Source organism: Sminthopsis crassicaudata, chromosome 4 (assembly GCF_048593235.1).
Source record: "Sminthopsis crassicaudata isolate SCR6 chromosome 4, ASM4859323v1, whole genome shotgun sequence".
Lineage (NCBI taxonomy): Eukaryota > Metazoa > Chordata > Mammalia > Dasyuromorphia > Dasyuridae > Sminthopsis > Sminthopsis crassicaudata.
In genome coordinates, this window is record NC_133620.1 from 452,693,075 (window position 1) to 452,712,035 (window position 18,961).

At 39.6% G+C, this 18,961-nt stretch overlaps 1 protein-coding gene across 5 annotated transcripts in view; it reads right to left on the minus strand.

Moving 5' to 3' along the window:
• The window catches only part of SSH2 (slingshot protein phosphatase 2), a 225,901-nt gene that overhangs the window by 10,865 nt on the left and 196,075 nt on the right, over positions 1-18,961 (minus strand). For all 5 annotated transcript variants that reach the window (XM_074263779.1, XM_074263780.1, XM_074263778.1 and 2 more), the window contains 4 exons: positions 11,606-11,699; positions 10,576-10,704; positions 6,633-6,679; positions 1,733-1,879 (listed from right to left, as the gene is read on the minus strand). In XM_074263779.1, the coding sequence (XP_074119880.1) occupies positions 1,733-1,879; positions 6,633-6,679; positions 10,576-10,704; positions 11,606-11,699 (417 nt within the window). The remainder of the gene's footprint in view (positions 1-1,732; positions 1,880-6,632; positions 6,680-10,575; positions 10,705-11,605; positions 11,700-18,961) is intronic.

Sequence of the window (18,961 nt, forward strand, 5' to 3'; positions counted from 1 at the left end):
AATCCTCTCATGGCAATATTGGGAAGCACATGCACAGATATGAAATAACAATCTCTCCCTCCCACTTCTCATTCAGCTTTTAAAGAAGTTTATTAAGTCATTATTTCAAAATTAACATTGAAAACATTCTCTGGTTCCTGAATCACAAAATAAACCCTCCAGTATAGAACATGTGCTTGGGGATGCTGTTATCAAGAGTGGCAAAGTAAAACCCTGCAGGACAGATGAAAAGGATGGCTGCTAGTCAACCTGGAGCACAGACTGAGGGTTTCTGGTCTGGGCAAAGTGAGCTCAGCAGCATTGGGTATAACAGCTCTGACAAAGACACATAGTTGCTCTGGTTTTCTGATTCTTCACTTATAAAATAAGAATGTTGGACTCATCTTTGAGTTCCCTTCTGGCTTCAGAACTTTAAGATTTTTCAATTCTAAGCCTATGCAAGATTTTGGGAAAAAGAGTGAATTCTGTGAACTTTGGAAGTATGAGTCTGAACCACTCTTTTTCTGGATTTGGGGAAAAGTCATAATTTGTGAGATTGTCTTTTCCTCTTGCTCTCTATCATTCACTAGGTTGCCATTGGTATCAGTGTGGGAGGGGAATATCTAAATGTCCCCATCCAGCTCTAGCTCTTGATCACAAAGTTTTTGGTTGGCTGAGAGTAAGCTTTGGATTATGAATATCAACAAATTCAGGCACCAGTAGATCTCTGAGCCTAGAGAATGTCCATGAAAGTTAAGGACTCTGACCCTTAAGCCAGGATTTAGAGGGTGAAGTGTAAATAACACAAAGAGTTCTTCTTAGATCAGAAGGGAGGGTATTCTTCTGGGATACATTTCCAAACACTCTGATCACCAAGGAAACTGAGTCAGTTCCTTGGAGAGTTTTAATTTAAGAGTAAAAAGGATTCAGGATAGTCAAAAAAATAAATATCCTGAACATGGAGATATTGAAAAGTCATAGATTCTCTGCTGGAGAGCTTTAAAAGTACAAGATTTCCATTTCCCTGAATGATCTGAATGTGATCTTGCTTGAAGATATGGATAAGACTGTTTTTGAAGGCCTTTCCAACATAAGTTCTATGCTTAAAGAAAATCTACAGGCATAAAAGATATACTGTATAAACATAAAGAAAAGCTACTTGGTGAACAATTTTCTTAGTAAGGACCTAGGAATGTTCAGAACACAAGATAATAAAACTGTATTCAATAATGTAAAAGCCATTCTTAGCTTATGGGCTCTATTTTTGTAGAGGCAGCGGGTCAGATTGCTAATCCCTGATTTAGAAAGACATCTTAATAAAACAAAAGGGTGGGGAAAGTTTTCCAAAGAATGTTTAATCTAACACTTATGTCCAGAGAAAATTGTATACAAGTCATCTCTTCTAAATGAGAATGCTTTGAGAAGGGAGGCTCTATAACCTCTCTGCCAACTAAAGAATTGCAATCTCAAAGTTCTTCCTTCTGGCTAATCTAAATCCCGCCTGCTGTAATTTGTAGCAGTTTTCTCTATTTTGTCCCCAGTAAATAGCCAACATCTGCTTCCTACAAAGGTTTCATATTTCTGAAAATTAACGTTCCTCTTTAGGCACTGTAATCTCAGTTATTTAACCATTTTTCTTACTTTTTTTTTTTCTTCTGAATTATCTCAAGGGTATTCACATATTCCAAGTCTTATCCTAAAGGTGGTGAAAGCAAGAGAAAATAACAAAAGAAAATACATTTTTTGTGCTTACTTGGCTTTGGAGATGAATTTGTAAGTGTCATTCCAGTAGGCAAGCAGATCTGTGGCTTCCTCGTCATACACCCGGATATTATGATACTCAAAGACTCCTGGGAAGAAGTTATCTATTTCCCGAGTAACATTCAAGATGTAACGTACTCTGTGAGGAAAGCAAAGAGAGATTTGATTGATGGCTATTGTAAAACCCAAATCCAAATCCAGAAATAAACATCCTCTACTTCCTTAGTTAAAATTGATCTTCAATATGTGTAGAAAAGTTGTACAAGTTTAATATATTGGATAACTTGCCATTTAGGGGAGAGGGTGAGAGAAGAGAGGGAAAAAAAAATTGGAACACAAGGTTTTTGAAGGGTGAATGTACGTGTTTTGAAAATAAAAAGCTTTATAAAAAATAAAATAAAATAAATCATCCTCTTCTCAAGTACTGAATTAAAACTAACAAGAAGGAATCCAATAAAGTATTCCAGTCATTTAATTCAAACAGGAGTTGTATGAAAAGGGAATTGAGCATATTTGAAGTAGAAATTTAGCCTAAAAAATGAACTTGCTTCCTGAGAGACTTTTTTTGGGTTAAATCTAGCACCCGATCCTCCCTTTCATTTTATGGAAGGTTAGGCAACCTTTCCAGGGTAGGCTCTAGGGAATGAGTTTTATGTTTTATTGCAAACTATAAAAAATACCATGAGGCTATAGAGTAATTTAGCAGTTTGTTCGCTTTATGGCTGTTATCTTTAAAATTATGACTAAGATACCTGGTTCACAAGCACACAATCAGACCAGCAGAAACTTCTCATTCCTCTCCGGAAAGAACCTATGTAAGGAACTAAACCCTACTCTTTCAAGAGAGATCTAGAAAAAGATCCTCTGCTACCTGTTCCTCTGTTCTAAAGTATATTTCAGTTAAATATGTTGTGTTTCTCACTGGTGAAGCAACAATTTTTTTTTTTTTTTTTTTTTTTTTTTTTTTTTGCTGAGTCAATTGGGGTTAAGTGACTTTCCCAGGGTCACACAGCCAGGATGTGTTAAGTGTCTGAAGCCAGATGTGAACTCAGGTCCTCCTGACTTCAGGCCTGATTCTCCATCTACTATACCAACTAGCTGCCCCGAAGCAACAATTCTTAGGTGGGTTCTAAGAGCTCTCAAGTTGAGGGGCATGGAGAAAGTGATTCCTTATATTATTATTTTTTAAAAGAGGATCATTGGGATAAAAGTTTGGAAAGGAACAGAAATTCTGCTGAGGGAATCACACTGCTTCCTACCAAATTTATACTTTGGGCCACTTATATTTTCACATGGCAGAAGTTCTCAGATCCATTACTAGAAACATCTGTTCCCTATCCCATCCTCCCAGGCCCCGGCCATAGAATCTCATATTTGGAAAACATCATAGAGAGCCATCATCTGACCCTTGGTTGAAACAGGCATCCCCTCAATCTCATCTTTTCCCTTACTAACTGGGAGGTCTCTCAACTCTTTAAGTCACTCAAGTCCTCCCTCCTCAAAGTATGTGTTCACTTGGCAGACATTCTTGATAGGTTTCTACAGTTTCTCCACCATTTGAAGAGAATATTTCTCTTCTGTTTTCAAATCCCTGGTATACAGTAGGCACATTATTAAATCTATCCATGTTTTAGGAGGCAGTCTATGCTACTGTAAGATAATTCTAATTATTATTTAAATGATTAGGAATGTTTTCCTTATCTTGAGGCAGAATGAGCCTCCCTGCAGTAGTCACTCACTGATGGGGTGGAGGTATATCCTTCAGAGCACAACACAACAAAGTCAGTTCTGTTCTTTGATCCTTTCTTCTCTTTTAAGCTTTCAGGACAGGACTTTCTTGTCTCTCGCTTCTGATTCCCCCCCCTACATATCTGACTACTCCTTATTCTCCTATCTTCCTCAGTCTATTTATTTCCCATTTCCCCCCATATATTGGTGGTATGTACATATTTGTTGGCTTGCTGTCTCCCCTACTAGATTTTAAGTTCCTCGAGATCAGATTCTGTCTGTTGACCTTTTTTTTTTTTTTTGTTTATCCAGTGCTTAGGATAGCACTGATTATTAAATATACTGACTATATGAGAATTGGGTGCAATACAGGAATGGAGATCATGCTTGACAACATACTTATAGTTTTCAAAAGTAAGTTTATTCATTCCTTCTGTTATGAGAATATCCTTCTATCAATACAAACCTAAGATCACACTCTCCCTTTCTTGGTGGGCAGACACATTATTGACTTTCTAAGCTCATTAATATCCCTAAGATCTTCAAAGACAAAAGGCAACACCAACTCAACTCTAAATAAAGCAATTAGAGAAATACTGACAGGCCAGAAGCTTAGGTTTTTCTTCTCATGAGGAAGATCTGATGGGCTTGCTTCACCAAACCTTACAATTCCCTTCTGGAGGTTAAAAACAAAGATGCACATTTGAGAGCCTCGTGGAACTGAAGCACTGTTACAGTTAAAGCTTCAATCCTCCTCTACTTAAGAGACAAAAAGTCTCTGGAAGCTGGCTGGGGTATCTAAGATCACACAGGAGTCGCCTCAGGATAGTAACACAGCTCAAGGTTCCCTCCACTACACTGTGCTCCTCCTATTGAACAGGAGCTAGAACAAGGGTTCAATAAAGCACTGGGTCCAGGCCCTGCCTCCAGGAAGATTCTTTAGGAAAGACCAAAACCATCTCAAGTGGAGGGCTGGTTATTTCCTTTCTGAGTATCACCAGGGCTGAAGACCACACAACCTACCCTCAATTATCCATTGCAGGATCTTATCACCTTGTTTTCTTAATGTCCAGCTGTGCAAACAATATTTTTCCTGCTTTCATAGAAGCCCATTTCCTTTTTTCCCCCCACGCCTCTATGGACACAAAAAACATCTACTCCACATCCTCCTCATACAAAACTTTTGCAGACTTGGAAAATAATTAAGTGCCTGATTTAGCCTTCCCTTTGCTAGGCTTCATAATTCTAACTCTTTTAGTTACTCCTTGAAGATTAGTCTTGCTTCAGCTTCTATATCTATAACTAACAGCCTAACACTGCCACTTTAAAAGAGAAGAGATAGAGGGCTCAGAAAAGTTAAGTGACTTATTTGCCCAAAGACAGAAGTAGGAAGCACCAAAGCTGAGATTCAAACATCCTTTTCAAACTTGTGACCCAGACCGTTTGTAACACTGCAGTGGGCCTAAGAAAGCCCAGCTTAAGAACTTAAGTCACAGTTTTTAATACATCAAAGGATCCCGCCCATTTTTTCTTCCAATGACACTATGCTACTGATTCCCACTCTGCTTGAGCAGGCCCAGCCAGGCTCTTTCTCCTTTCAGCCTGTGTTTATTTTGCTTCTTTTCCCCCTAGAGTACCCCAAGATCCTTCTGGAAGCACATCCTGTTTGGGTAAATTGCCTTTATCTAATTGGTCATGGTAATTTTGAATGGTATTCTCATTTTCTAAGATATTATTAGCAACTCTGCCTAATTTAGAACTGTCCCTAATTTTGATGACCTCAATTCCTCTTTTCAGGTCATCAGTACTAATGCCTAACAGAACCATCCTTTAGAATTGATTAGGAGTCTGAGAGAATCCAGGAAGAGTTTCAAAATGGACCTTTGTAACATCAGTTACAAAACCCTTTATTTTCAATTTCTCCCCTAGAGGATGAAGGGCTTGATTCCTCCCAACAACCAGTGTCTTCCCTGCCTTCTCTCCTGGGCTGTTTTTGTCCTATGGGTGTCAGCCCCCAAAGTCCCCATCTCATTTTTGCCTCTGCCTCTTCAGTGTCGAGGACAAGGCAGGCAAGTTGCTTCTTAGCTGACTGATCTATGGATAAAGAAGGGACCTCAGAGGCAACCTACAGATATAAAGACCCTGAGGCCAGAGCCTTGCCCAGGGCTGCCTGCTTCTAGGCTGCCTTCACCTTCTTTCCAAAGGGAGGACTGATCATTATGTACTCCCTTCTTTTCTCACTGATCTTTCCAAACCCCCCTTTCCTCACATTCCCAAGTGCTCAGTCAGGGGCTTTTCATGACACTTCTTTGCTTGAAGGGACTTTGTGTAACAGCTCTCTGTGCTCTTGGGGGGAGGGGGGAGAAAGTGAGGCCTTTTTCTAGCAAGTTTCCCAGTGCTGAGGAAAGCAGCGATGGACAGTATTGTCCAAAAGATTGGCCAGCCAGTTCTCACATCCTGTTTCCCACCCCTCTCTAAGAGGATTACCCTGCACTATTTTCTCCTCTTTGATGTGACTGATCTGACGCCTTAATCTGGGAGAATGGGAGAAATCAGAAAATTTCAGAATTAGAAGGAACCTGGAGATTACTGATCCCAAATCCAATGTTGAAAGCAGCAGTTCCTTCACTAATGCCTGTAGGCACTAGCCAGGAAACATAACAAAGGAAGATGATTAGCTTTTTGCTTCTTGTCACCTTCATCTGGCCCTGGTTGTTCTGGTAAAATAGAATTCTCCTTACTACTCAGAGGTATATGAAAATGTAGGGTAGGTGGATGTGCCCTGTTTCAGAAGCTTATTTATTATTGTTAACTAAACCTGTTATAACCTTTTTTCTAAAAATCTGTTCTTGTAATCCTAAATAAGGAAGGAATTTGATGGTGATAATACATTTTAAATGACATCAAAGAGTTAAATATCGTACTTTTTGAAATCATTTTAATCCATACCATGTATCTTCCCTTTTCTATCCTCAAAGGGTTGAAAAAGCATGGAAATATCCTTTCTTTGTTAAGCTTTAAAGTATTGCTGAACATGAGTTGGGAGCAGTAATAGAGGGGATGAAAGATGTATTTTCTAGAATAACAAAGAATGCCAGTAAGTTAGATAAAGAGGATTTTTGTGCCACTTTTTTGAACAGGATGGCATTGGAATGTGTGCTTACCCTCGGTTCTGTAAGTCTTCTAAATTGGAGGCATTCCACTCTGAACCCTGCACAATCAAAATGACAAAATTAGGTACGTTAGCCCAAAAAGAAAAACAAGTGTGGCACTACAGAGTTCTGGCAGTAAAAGATGGTGGCTGACATGGCCATGTTTAAGCAATCTCATGCACTACAGAGGGGAAATGATCATGATTCTCCCAGAAAACAGGAAAGGACAAGTTATAATGGGAAAAGTGAAAAGAAACAAAGCAAATATTTCAAAATTCAGAGACTGATTCAGATACAGGTCTAAGTGTTGCAATAAGAAGTGTTGCAACCTAGAAGAGAATTTGAATAGCTGAGGGCGGGGAGGCTCCCTAGGAAACAACATCAACTCTGCTCAAATTTCCATTTTTGGAAACAGGCCAGTAGGAGATGGACAACTTTACCTTTCCTATCAGATTCATGCTCATTTGATTTGTACACAAAAAGATGGCAATGTTCATGATGGCTATTTGTGCTTAGTCTTAGATTGGAATTGTAACTAACTTAAAAAGAAGGCAAGAACAACAAAGGGCACCAATTCACAGCAAATTGGGAGGGGGGGGGCAGAGAAACATGACAACTCAGTCCTCACTAGGTTTAGAAACCAAGCTCCTAAGAATAGTGAGCAGGATGGAATCCATAATCAGGAAGCCAGCACTAGTCAGCTGCCTGAGAGAATTAATTGGAAATGGAAAACAAAGTAGTATGAAAACTAAGACATGTGTATGTAGTAAGCTGATGACTAAGTGAAGTCCGGCTAAGCTGCTCAGGGTGTAGGGCTACCTTGGGGTCAGCTCCAGTGGGCTGTGGATCCTCCCACAGACTCAGCCTGACATATGTGGACAAAATTTTGCTGTGCAATAAATTTTTTATCTTCTTTGGAGAAAACTTCATTTTTAAAATGTGCAGTTTCCATTTTCTCTCTCTCCTTTCATCATCATACCCTGGCCTAAATCACTTAATGAGAAAACTCTCAAAAACAGCAGCTTTAGGAATCAACTTTTTCCAGAAACTCAACCTTTCTAGCCAAAATCCAAGAAGGACACCCTAATCGGTGCCTGCCGAAGAACTTGATGGACAGCACCAAGCATACAAAGTATCCCACTACTGGGCAGGGGTTCTTAATTTGGGGTTACAGACCACATCCCCCTTCACCCATGCCAAAAGATGTGTGGATAGGTTTCAGAGGATTTGGGAGCCTGGATAGGGAAAAAATATGTCTTTATTTTTAACTTTCTAACTTTCAACAGAAATGCAGTGTTTCTTTCAATCATGAATGGAGGCAACAAACAATTGTGGTTTTAGTAGAATCTGTGACTTATGCCTCCAAGACATTTTCATATAAAACAAGCTGTCATTGCAGATATCTCAAAATATCATTTACACTCACCACTCCTGTAGTTATTAGCTCCTCACACTTAATCAGAATCTATGGATTGTATTTCAATAGAACTAATTTTCTTCATAACCTATGAATTTGATGTTATTATGCATCTAACTCCTGCTTCAGAGGAGGGTCCCTACATTTCTCTAGGTGGCCCAAGACACAAATCAGGTTCAGAATTCCTATTCCAAGACCACGGTAGTGACCTTGTGAGAAACTGGTCTGGGGAAGGCTCTTTCTTTGCCCTTTTCCTTCTCTTAGCAGCTGTTGCTGCCAAACAGCTTCTCCCTCGAGGGAGCTTGATGCCTCTTTGTTTCCAGGTAAGTGGCAAAAGGAGCCACATTTCACTCCAGTGTTTATACTATGAGCTTTTCATCACCCATCACACTTTTTCTGCAGTGAAGGTGACCACAATCTAGGAGCTACTTTGGGGCTTTATTTTCCAGTGAGGACTCCTGTGTTGACCTCCATCTAGATTATTTCCCTCAGGGACTTTGTCCCTCTTTTCCACTTTTGCATGAAATTGCTGGCTATATCCAATACCCCTGGGCCTTGCCCACCTCACCCAGAAGCCATTGGCTTTTTGGCAGAAGTTTCCACTTCCCTTCCAGCTTCACTATCAAGTCCAAAGTCCCAGAAGACCAGAGGATCTCATGAAGCTTCTCTTGCTGAAGATGACCAGGCTGCCTCCACATATTTCCTTTAAGTTCACTTTTCGAACCAATCAAACCTTTTCCACATAAATACACCTTTCTGCATGAATCCACAGAGATGGATACTCCTCCAATGGGGGACAGAAATGCTGCTATCTCGATTATATTAGGTGGCTCCTGAGGAGCAGCTCTGCACAAGATGAGTTGCTTCTAAAGAAAATTAACATCCCAACTTGTAGCTGGAATAAGATGACTTTTCCCTGTTGTTTTCTGGGAAACCCAGGGGAGCACAGATGCCCTGAAGGAATACCCTTTGGACCGATGAGATGGTGATACCCAAAAGGAGGTAAATGTCAAGGAAAAGCAGCAGAAATAGAACTCAGAGGATTCTGAGTCTTAGAAGTCCAGCAGCCTAATCTTAAAGAGAAGGAAGCTAAGGGCACCAGTACTGTGCCCCCAGCCTGCTAGTAATCAGATCCTTGGCTGGTTTTCCCATAACCATCCTGTAGTGAGTGCTTCAGATAGAGAAAGGAATGAACCCATTCCAGAAGACAAGGCAGTATCACAGCTTTGGAAAAGATTAAGCTTTGAGTTTTTCCAGTATTATTTCCCAAGAAAGTATTCCAAGTTGTCCAGTCTGCAGGAAAATGTTATGAGACATGGAATTTCTTTTGGTTTTACTCTTGTTTGTGTCACGACCTCTTGGGCAGCAGCCTGGGGACAATACCATGGTCTGTTGATAACATTCACAAGTGAGAGAAACACTAATTTCAGCTAAAGATTAGTGAAAATAACAATATAAAACCTGCACTATCTAACATCCAGGGCGATCTCTTGATTAAAAGGACCCTCTGGAAGATGGGACATCCATTATGGAAGCTATGGCCTAGCTGTGCATAGAGGGTGGGGCAGGGCCTTTCAGAGCTATCTAGAGAGAACACACAGATTCTTTCCAAACTATGGGGCCTTTCAAAAGAGCAGGGAATTTGATCCCCTGAGGGAAGTAGGCAGATCAGCCAACAAAACTGGGTACTTCATGTATAGAAAGGTCAATGCCAAGTCTAGAAGTGGGATCTGCATTCACAGTTGGCAACAAACACTGGACAATATTAAAGGAAGGAGTGGAGCACCCCTTTCCCTACCCCTTCCAAGGTACTCCTTGTCTAGGAGTTCCAGAGCTGCCTAAAGCAGCAACTCACTCCATGAGGCAGACATGTGCTCTTAGGGAAGACTCATATCTCAGGGCACCTGAGTGTCCTCAAGTCTGAATGGGACCACCTCAGAATCATTCGGGGCAGCATCTAAGTCCTATCTTCCTTTCATCTCTTTTCTCTTCTATTGCCCCTCAGCCCTGTGGAGTCAGAGGATACAAGTTTCCTCTCCATAAAATGGGGTCGTTACAACAGATGTCTCCCGAGGTTATAGTTGTATGATCTTGCTATTCTTCACTTCAGTCATTTCAATGTTGTAAAAGAGGTAACATTCAAACCAGCCCATTTAGGTCTTTGCTAGCATTTCTGGTAGAGGATTTTGTGGTGTGAGGTAAAATTTAAAATAATTTTTTTGGGGGAGTCTACTATGGATTTCCATCATGCAGTTTCTCTTGCCATGGATAATAACACAGTGGAAGACATTTAACATTTGGGAAAAAATGAACTGGGGCATGTACCCAGTTTGTCTAATGGTGGCTGTAATATTGCACCACATCACTGGGAGCTCAGGCATCGTATAGGGAACCACTTGGTCTCTGGGATTTAAAGAGCATGTCAGTCTTCATCTTCAGGGAGATCTCTGTCTATGTGGGCCTAACCCCAGGCATATCCAGGATGTGGAAAAGAGAGGTTTGAACCTACTGGGGGGCTGGACAAGGGACAGCACTTACCAGAAACACGTGCTCAAAGATTTGGGTGGGGCTGTCCATCTGTCCCAGGATCACGATCATCTCATTATCTATGAACTCTTTGAACTCCCGCAAGTTGCATGCCATCTGCATTTCTAACTCTGTGCGTATCTGAGGAGAGAATGTGATTCACATACTTTTATGTTTTTAATCAAAATCGTAGTTCAAAACTAATAAATTACTTATACATCATTCTATCTTCTCTTTCAACTAGCTGACTTACACAGAAGCAATTAATATCTGACATGATATTTGTATAATGATTATTTATACATACTTACTAGATTCATGTTTATATAGGTCTACTGGCTAGGCCATTTGTATATGCCCATTAGACTGTGAACTCCATAAAAGTAAAAGTTTGTTTTATATTTCCATACTGTGGTGCTCTAAATACAACAGGCATATAATAAATGGTTGCTAAATGAATGATTATAGGCTTTGGTGTTGACTAAGTTCTACAGGTGGAGATAAAGATGCAAAAGATGTGAAAGTAAACACTGAGTTACTACTGATGCTTCTTCCTTTGGCCACTGGTAGTTACATTTAAAACAATCAATTTAATTCCTCTCTTCTCCTCCTTCCCCTTAAGGAAATGCTTTAAGAGAATAGAAGCTCTGTTCTTTTGGAAGTGGGTCCTCAGAGGCTTAGCTTTTCTCTCTCAGGACTTTCAAGTCATTCTAGAACTTGCAATAACTCAACTGCAAAATTACAAAATAGTAAAGATTTAGCCTCTTCACAATAAAGCACCAACTTAACTATACCCAGCACATTTTATATTCTGTATTTTTTGATTAATACATTTTTACAGCTCCTCCCAAGAATTGGCAGAGATCCAAATGCGTAAAATTTCACATTTACAGTATTGTATTGTGTTAATATATGCTATATAATTTCTTTTTTACTCTCAATCATATCACTCCCTAGTCATCTAACAAGTACCATTATCCTTCATCCCTAATCTCCAAATGTCATCATTCCATCCTTTAAGCATGGGCCTAAACTTCCTTACCTCTTTGGATGTGATGTTTTCCAAATCCTTCTGCATCATAATTTCCCTTAGTTTGGTCTTTATTAACCGTTCTGTACGTTCTCGCTCAGTTGGGCTGAAAAGAGAGGAAATGGTGATCATTTAGATGGAGATCCACAAAGAAGGCACAGGCTGACTAGTGTTAACCAAGTCAACCCTACAATATAGCACCGCTAGAGTGTACCTGATTGATTACAGAGGTAGGAGGCAAAAAAATTAAATTTTTTCTTTATTAATATTAATTTTTGTATTTTGAGTTCCAAATTCTCTCCCTCCTTCCAGTCTCTCCACTCATTGAGAAGGCAGGTAATATGATTCTCATTATACATGAGAAGTCATGCAAAACACATTTTCATTCTTGCCCTTTTATTATCAGTTCTTTCTATGGAGGTGGAGTACATTTTCATTTATGAGTCTTTTAGAATTATTGTAGATAATTCTAATTATCAGAGTATTGATCAGAGTAGCTAAATCTTTTGCAGCTACTATATACTATATACAAGTTACTATATACAAGTAAAGCTGTTACTATATACAATGTTGTCCTGCTTACTCCAAAAAATGGATGGTTTATTCATATTTTTGTGTTTTCAAATTTATGATCTAAGAGATGGGGGCATAGTGCACTGGAGGAAACACCGGAGCTGGATTGGAACTCAGTCTACTAGTTACTACTTGTAGGATCTTAGGGAAGAAACTGTCCTACTTCAGGTCCCAATTTTCTAGCTCGAAATTCTTTGGCATAAGAATGAACACGCTACAGTGCTCTTGGTGCAACTGGGTAAAAGACCATTGAACAAGGAAGAACATGATAAGGGAGCTGAATGTACAATAAGGGCTCTGAGGGTTCCAGAGGAGAGAGAGAAAATATATGCTAGGGAGGCAGGCAGTGAAAGGCAAAAATAGGGAAGAGTCCCCAAAAGTAAATCTGAGTCAGGCAGGAGGGAAATGCAGGAATTCAGCAGACGGCTATTTGATCCTAGAAGTAATAAGAATCACTAGAGTTTACTGAGAAGGGCATGCAGTGTCTACACTGTCACTCTGGTAGCTGTGAGGAGGGTGGTTTGAAGGGGCTCTCCAGGTTGGGAGACTAATTAGGAGGCAAATCCAGTTGTCCAGAGGAGGCAGGAAGAGGACTTGCCCTGGGGGAGGAGTGGTGGCAGAAGGGACTGTGTAAAGAGAGAGGGCAATGTGTACCAGACATGTTGTGGAGACAGAAATAACAAGCTGGCAGCTGACTTAATACTCAGGGTGAGTGACAGTGAGGAAATGAGGTTACACCAAAACTGGGCACCAGGAAGGTTGGATAAAAACAAGCAAGCCTGGAAGAAGGGTAAATTTGGGAGGAACGAGAAGGAGCTCTGTCTTGGACATGCTGAACTGAAGAGACTCAAGGAATCTCCAGTTCCAAAGGTCTAATAGGCATTTGTTGTTGAGGAATTAAAGTGCAGGAGAGAGACTCAGCTGGCAGTCATCTGTAGGGAGATAATAATAGAACCACGAGAGTGATGAGATCACCAAGTAAAGAAGAGAGAAGATAGCTCAAGACGAAGCCATCTGTGTCCCTCCAGATGGGGGGGGGTTGGAAGAAGGGGCAGCAGAGGAGGCTGAGCAGGGGTGGTCAACTAGGAGGAGAAGGGAGGGCAGAGGCATCAGGCACTGGGGGATCAAAGGGAAATAAGGGCTGTGGGAGAAGAACACAGCTCCCATTGTTCTAGTGTGCCCCTAGACCTTCTGGGGCTACATCCATGTCAGGCCCATGGCATAATGCTATATGCCCTCCGTGATCTCGGCTCACTTTGGCACAGAGCATTCAGGGGCTGATGGGACAGCCCTGATGCCCAGCCCGAAACATGGCCCTCTTGAGGGTCAGGTTCTGCCTTTACTCTTCAGGGCTAGGAGGATCTCAGGAGGTGGCTTCACCTTTCCAACCTCACCTTCTTTAGATGAGGAACCAGATTAGATAATTTGGACTAGATAATGTCTATGGTTTCTTCCAAAGCTAAATCTATGACCTTAGGACCCATTCTCTTTCTAGAAATGAAATTCAGCCAGCAGGTCATTAAGATGTGCCCCAGATGCTTACACAATAAATTGAGATAAGTGCAACAATCACAGCTGACACTCAGCCCTTCATGTGGTACAGAACACTGTCCTGACAACACAGACTATAAACATCATTATTTCCATTTTGCTGATGAAGACACTGAGGCTCTCAGAGGTTCTCTGACTTTTACCCACCCCCTCACGCTGCCAATCATTGTCAGAATTGGGCTCTGAACCCAAGTTTTCTCTTCCCAATAGTAGCATCCAGAAGAATATGGCTGACTTTCAATCCAGTTTAGCCAGGGATCTGAATAAAATTATGTGGTTTCCTTTGAATTTCTTGCCCCCTTACAAAGTTGATAAACATTAATTAAATGTAAACCCTACGCACCAGGTATTGTGCTAAGTACTAGCGATACAAAGAGAAGCACACAATTAAATGGGGGAGACAAGCACATATAATCAGCATAAATAAGAAATAATTAAGAGGGAAAACATCAGAAATAAGAGGGACTGGGACAGCTTTCCTGTAGGAGATGGCACTTTACGGAAGTCAGGCAGACAGAGATGAGGAAGGAGAGCTTTCTAGGCATGGGGTATTGTCAGAGAAATCGCCGACAGTTGAGAGGAGAGGGTCTTGTTCATGGGACACCCTGGAGGTACATGTCAGGTAAGGAGATGTAAGAAGGCAGAAGGGGACACCTTACAAAGGGCTCTGAATGTCAACAGAGCAGTGGGCATCCCCTGGAGGCAATAGGGAGCCACTGGAGTTTCTTGAGTAGGAAGAAATGAGAGCATGAGATCTGCACTTTGGGAAAAATCACAATTTTTATTATGATAAAGTAAAATTATTCTTGGAACTTTGACTAGAGAAGTTGGATGTCCAATTGCTTACATGGCAATGGGCTCATCTGACTGCACCCTGAGCTTTGACACAGTGTGCTTTTTACACTGTGCTGCATGTGAGGAACCCAAAGGCAGGGGCGCTCTCTGTTCTCTTTCCTCCCTACCTACCCAAGAAAGGTATCAGCTGGATTCGTCCTTACATGGAAATGGAGAAGGACTAAGTCCTTAGGCATGCTGCCCACTCCTGCTGCTGACAGCCTTATCACTGGCTACAAAAATAGCTTCAGCAATCTCTAAAGATGGACGCTCTCACCCCACAACTATGGGTTCCTCTTGCTCCGGCTCTTCACTTCCCCCTGAAACCTTTAGGCTGATGGCTCTCACCAGTAGGCTTTCTCTGACACTCAGCCACAGTGTCTCCATGGGGTAGTTCACCACTAAAATTCTCACTTTCCCTCTGATTTTTCTCCAAAGCTGAAATAGCCTAGGCTAGCCATTTCTTTTTCTTATCGCAGTCTTGGGCTTTGGTATGAATGGGCTAGTTGGATGTCTAGACTCAGTAGCCTCCTGCTTTACACTTCTTGGCTTTCATTGAAGAAAAGCAAAAGCTCAAGTATATGTGACTGAAGTGCTCACTTCATTCTGGCATCCATATTCTTTATTTGCTAAAAAAGGTTTTCCAGAAGGGTTCAGGGTTCAGAGGTAACTAAAATGTGACTCTAGCAAGACTTTTCTATTTAAATTAGGGTTTTAGGGAAGACAAATAGGAGTTATTTTAGTTTTCAAAACATGTTCTTACTGGCACAAGGAAATACAAAGCTACAACTCAAGTCAGATGTGGACCTTGGAGACCCTAACTGAAAAATGTAACCTCAATGTGATTTTAAAAACAGACTACAAGTAGGGAAGAGCTCAAGGGATGGGTCCCAGTCCACTTCAACTTAACAACACTGAACAAGTGTGGGCTTTGAGTTGGGCACAGGAGAAACAAGTGTAAAATTAACTAACCCCTGCCCTTGAGGAGATTTTTACAGCAGGATAGAACGAACTCCTTGGAGAAGAAACAACAAAAAAATTTCAAGGAGAATATGGATACCTTGGTGTCTATTGGGGGAGAGGGAAGGAAGGGGAAAAAAAAGAGACAGACACAGGGGTTGGGTAGGAAGGGAGAGGAGAATGGGGAGTAGAGAGAGAAAAAAAGAGAGACAGAGAGACAGAAAGACATTATATTTGACTTTAAGTGATGTCCTCAGTGATGGCTCTATGCGGCTGAACAAAAATGCCAAGACTAAGTAGTCAATGATGAGGTTCTAGGATTGTCTCCCTATTCCTGCTTCCTCAGTTTTTTACTCCAAGTCTATATTCACTGCCTGGTTTATGACTACTAGGTGAGCATATCTTTGGTCAAAGACTACTCTAGAATTTCAGAAACGCATGTCTCTAAATGCTTATTGGCCCCCAACTCATCAATCAAGAACATGACTCCTATCAATAACCTCATCTAACTATTTTTCTAGAATTCTTAAGAGTTTTCAGTTTTCCTGAGAAGATCAAACACAGGTTTTCAATCTAACCAAGTCTTCTCTAGTGTTGAACTCTTCTGGCATAATTACAGGAATTTTCAAGGGTCAATCCTGTCCACAAGGCCAAAAAACCAATAACCCTCATCTTTAAAGCACTTAACAAACCCACAAAGATCAATATGGAGCAAGTAAACATCCTGATTAATTTTATTATCAGGAACTAAGTCTAAAAAAGCTCCCAAAATATGAATACAAAACTTCAATACACTGACCTTTAAACATTAGCTCCATCTTGGACCCTGATCCAACTCAGGATGCATCAGAGAGATATTTTAACATGCCTATCACTTCCTACAACCAACTGCAATGTTTGATTTGCACTTAATGTAAGAAAAGCCTGTCTTTTAAGTGATAAGTGATAAGTTAAAGTAATAGAATTAAAATAACTTTATTTTCTTTCAAATGCTTATATTAATTTAAATTAGGCCAAGGTTGGTTGTGGACAATGAACAAAGATACTAATTTATAATGAAAATAACAAGTATTTTAAACCTATGTAAATCATCAGCATTTCTATGTTACAAACAAAGCCTAGCAGCAAGAGATAGAAAGAGAAATCCCAGTTTAAAATAACTGCAGATAATGCAGTTTACCTGCTAAGACAAAGCCGGGAACTATTAAGAACACAATTACAAAACACTTTGCACACAAATAAAGTTAGATCTAAAAAACTGGAAGACTATCAATTGCTCATGGATAGGCCAAACTAATATAACAAAAATGACAATTCTACCTAAATTGATCTACTTGTTCAGTGTCATGCCAATCAAATTGCCAAGGAATTACTTTTTATAACTAGAAAAAATAATAAAATTCATATGGAAGAACAATAACCTAGCTCTAGCAGATTTAAAACTATATTATAAAGCGGCAATCATTAAAACCATTTGGTACTGGCTAAGAAACAGAATTATGGATCAGGGGAATAGATTAGGTTCACATGACACAATAGTCAACAAGTAATCTAGTGTTTAATAAACCCTAAGACTTCAGCTTGGGGGATATAAACTCACTATCTGACAACAATTGCTAAGAAAACTGGAAAAGAGTAGGCAGAAACTAGGCAATGAACATCTAATACCCTATACAAGACAAGATTGAAATGGATTCATGATTTAGACATAAAGGATGATACTATAAGCAAATTAAGAAAACTATAAGCAAATTAAGAAAATAAGGAAGAGTCTATACCTCTCAGATCTGTGGAGAAGGGAAGAATTTATGGTCAATAGATAACATTATAAGATGCAAAATGGATAATATTGATTACATTAGATTAAAAAAGTTTGCACAAACAAAATCAATGTAGTCAAGATTAAAAAGGAAGCAGAAATGTGGGGAAAAATTTTTACAGCCAGTGTTAAAGGCCTCATTTCTAAAATATATAAAGAACTGATTCTAATTTATAAGAGTGCAAGTCTTTCCTCACTTGATAAATGATCAAAGGATATGAACAGACATCTTTTAGATGAATAAATTAAAGTTATTTCTAGTCATATGAAAAAATGCTCTAAATCACTATTGAGATACAAATTAAGACAACTCTGAGGTATCACATCACACCTCTCAGGTTAGCTAAGATGACAAGAAAAGATAATGATAAATATTGGAAGGGATGTGGGAAAACTAGAATACCAATATTGGTGGAGTTGTAAACCAATCCAGCCATTTTGGAGAGCAGTTTGGAATTATGCTCAAAGGGCTATCAAATTGTGTATACCCTTTAATTCAACAGTGTCTCTACTGGATCTGTATCCCAAAGAAATCACAAAAGAGGGAAAAAGACTCACATGTGTAAAAATGTTTGTAGCAGCTCTTTCTGTAGTGGCAAGGAATTGGAAAATGAGTGGATGCCCAACACTTGGAAATGGTTGAATAAATTATGGGTGTGTGTGTGTGTGTGTGTGTGTGTGTGTATATGTAATAGAATATTATTGTTCTATGAAAAACAATTAGCAAGATGATTTCAGAGACCTGGAGAGACTTGCATGAATTGATGCTAAGTGAAGTTGAGTCCAAGAGAACATTGTACACAGCAACAAGATTATATGATGATCAACTCTGATGGATGTGGCTCTTTTCAACAATGAGGTGATTCAAGACAATTCCAATAGACTTGAGATGGAAAGAGCCCTGAACATTCAGAGAGAGAGCTTTGGAGACTGAATGTGGATCAAAACATAGTATTTTCATCTTTTTTTTTCTTGTTTGTTTTTCTTATGTTTTTTACCTTTTGATTACGATTTTTTCTTGTGCAGCATGATGAATATGGAAATATGTTTAGAAGAATTGCATATGTTTAACTTATATAGGATTGCTTGCTATCCTGAATAGGGAGGGAGGAAGAAAAATTTGGAGCACAAGATTTTTCAAAGGTGACTATTGAAAACTATATTTGAATGTAATTAGGAAAATATGATTTAAAAAGAAAATAATGGTATTTTATGTAAATAAGTATCTGAATTTTTTGAAAATCAAGTAATACAAATACTCTTCTATAATCATTATCAGCTTTCATTTCATATATAAGTACAAAAGTAAACTTAAACCTAATCCCTTTCTGAATAATCACAAATTCTGTATTAACATTATATCAAGGAATAAGATTTTTGATACTGAGTTTATGGAGTAAATTTCAAAATTGCTGAGAATCTATCTTGTTGCACTTTTAGGCTGCTTGCTAGTATTACTGCAGGGGAGGGAAAAAACATTGTTTCTTGAGATGGGATCTTTCTGTGTGACAGATATAGGATGGGTGTTATATATGTCTTTTGCCTCACACTGCTAATTTTTTTAAAAGCACAGCCTGACTGGTTTATGATGATATTCTAGCAAAAGGAGTTCCTAACTTGGGATTCTTGTT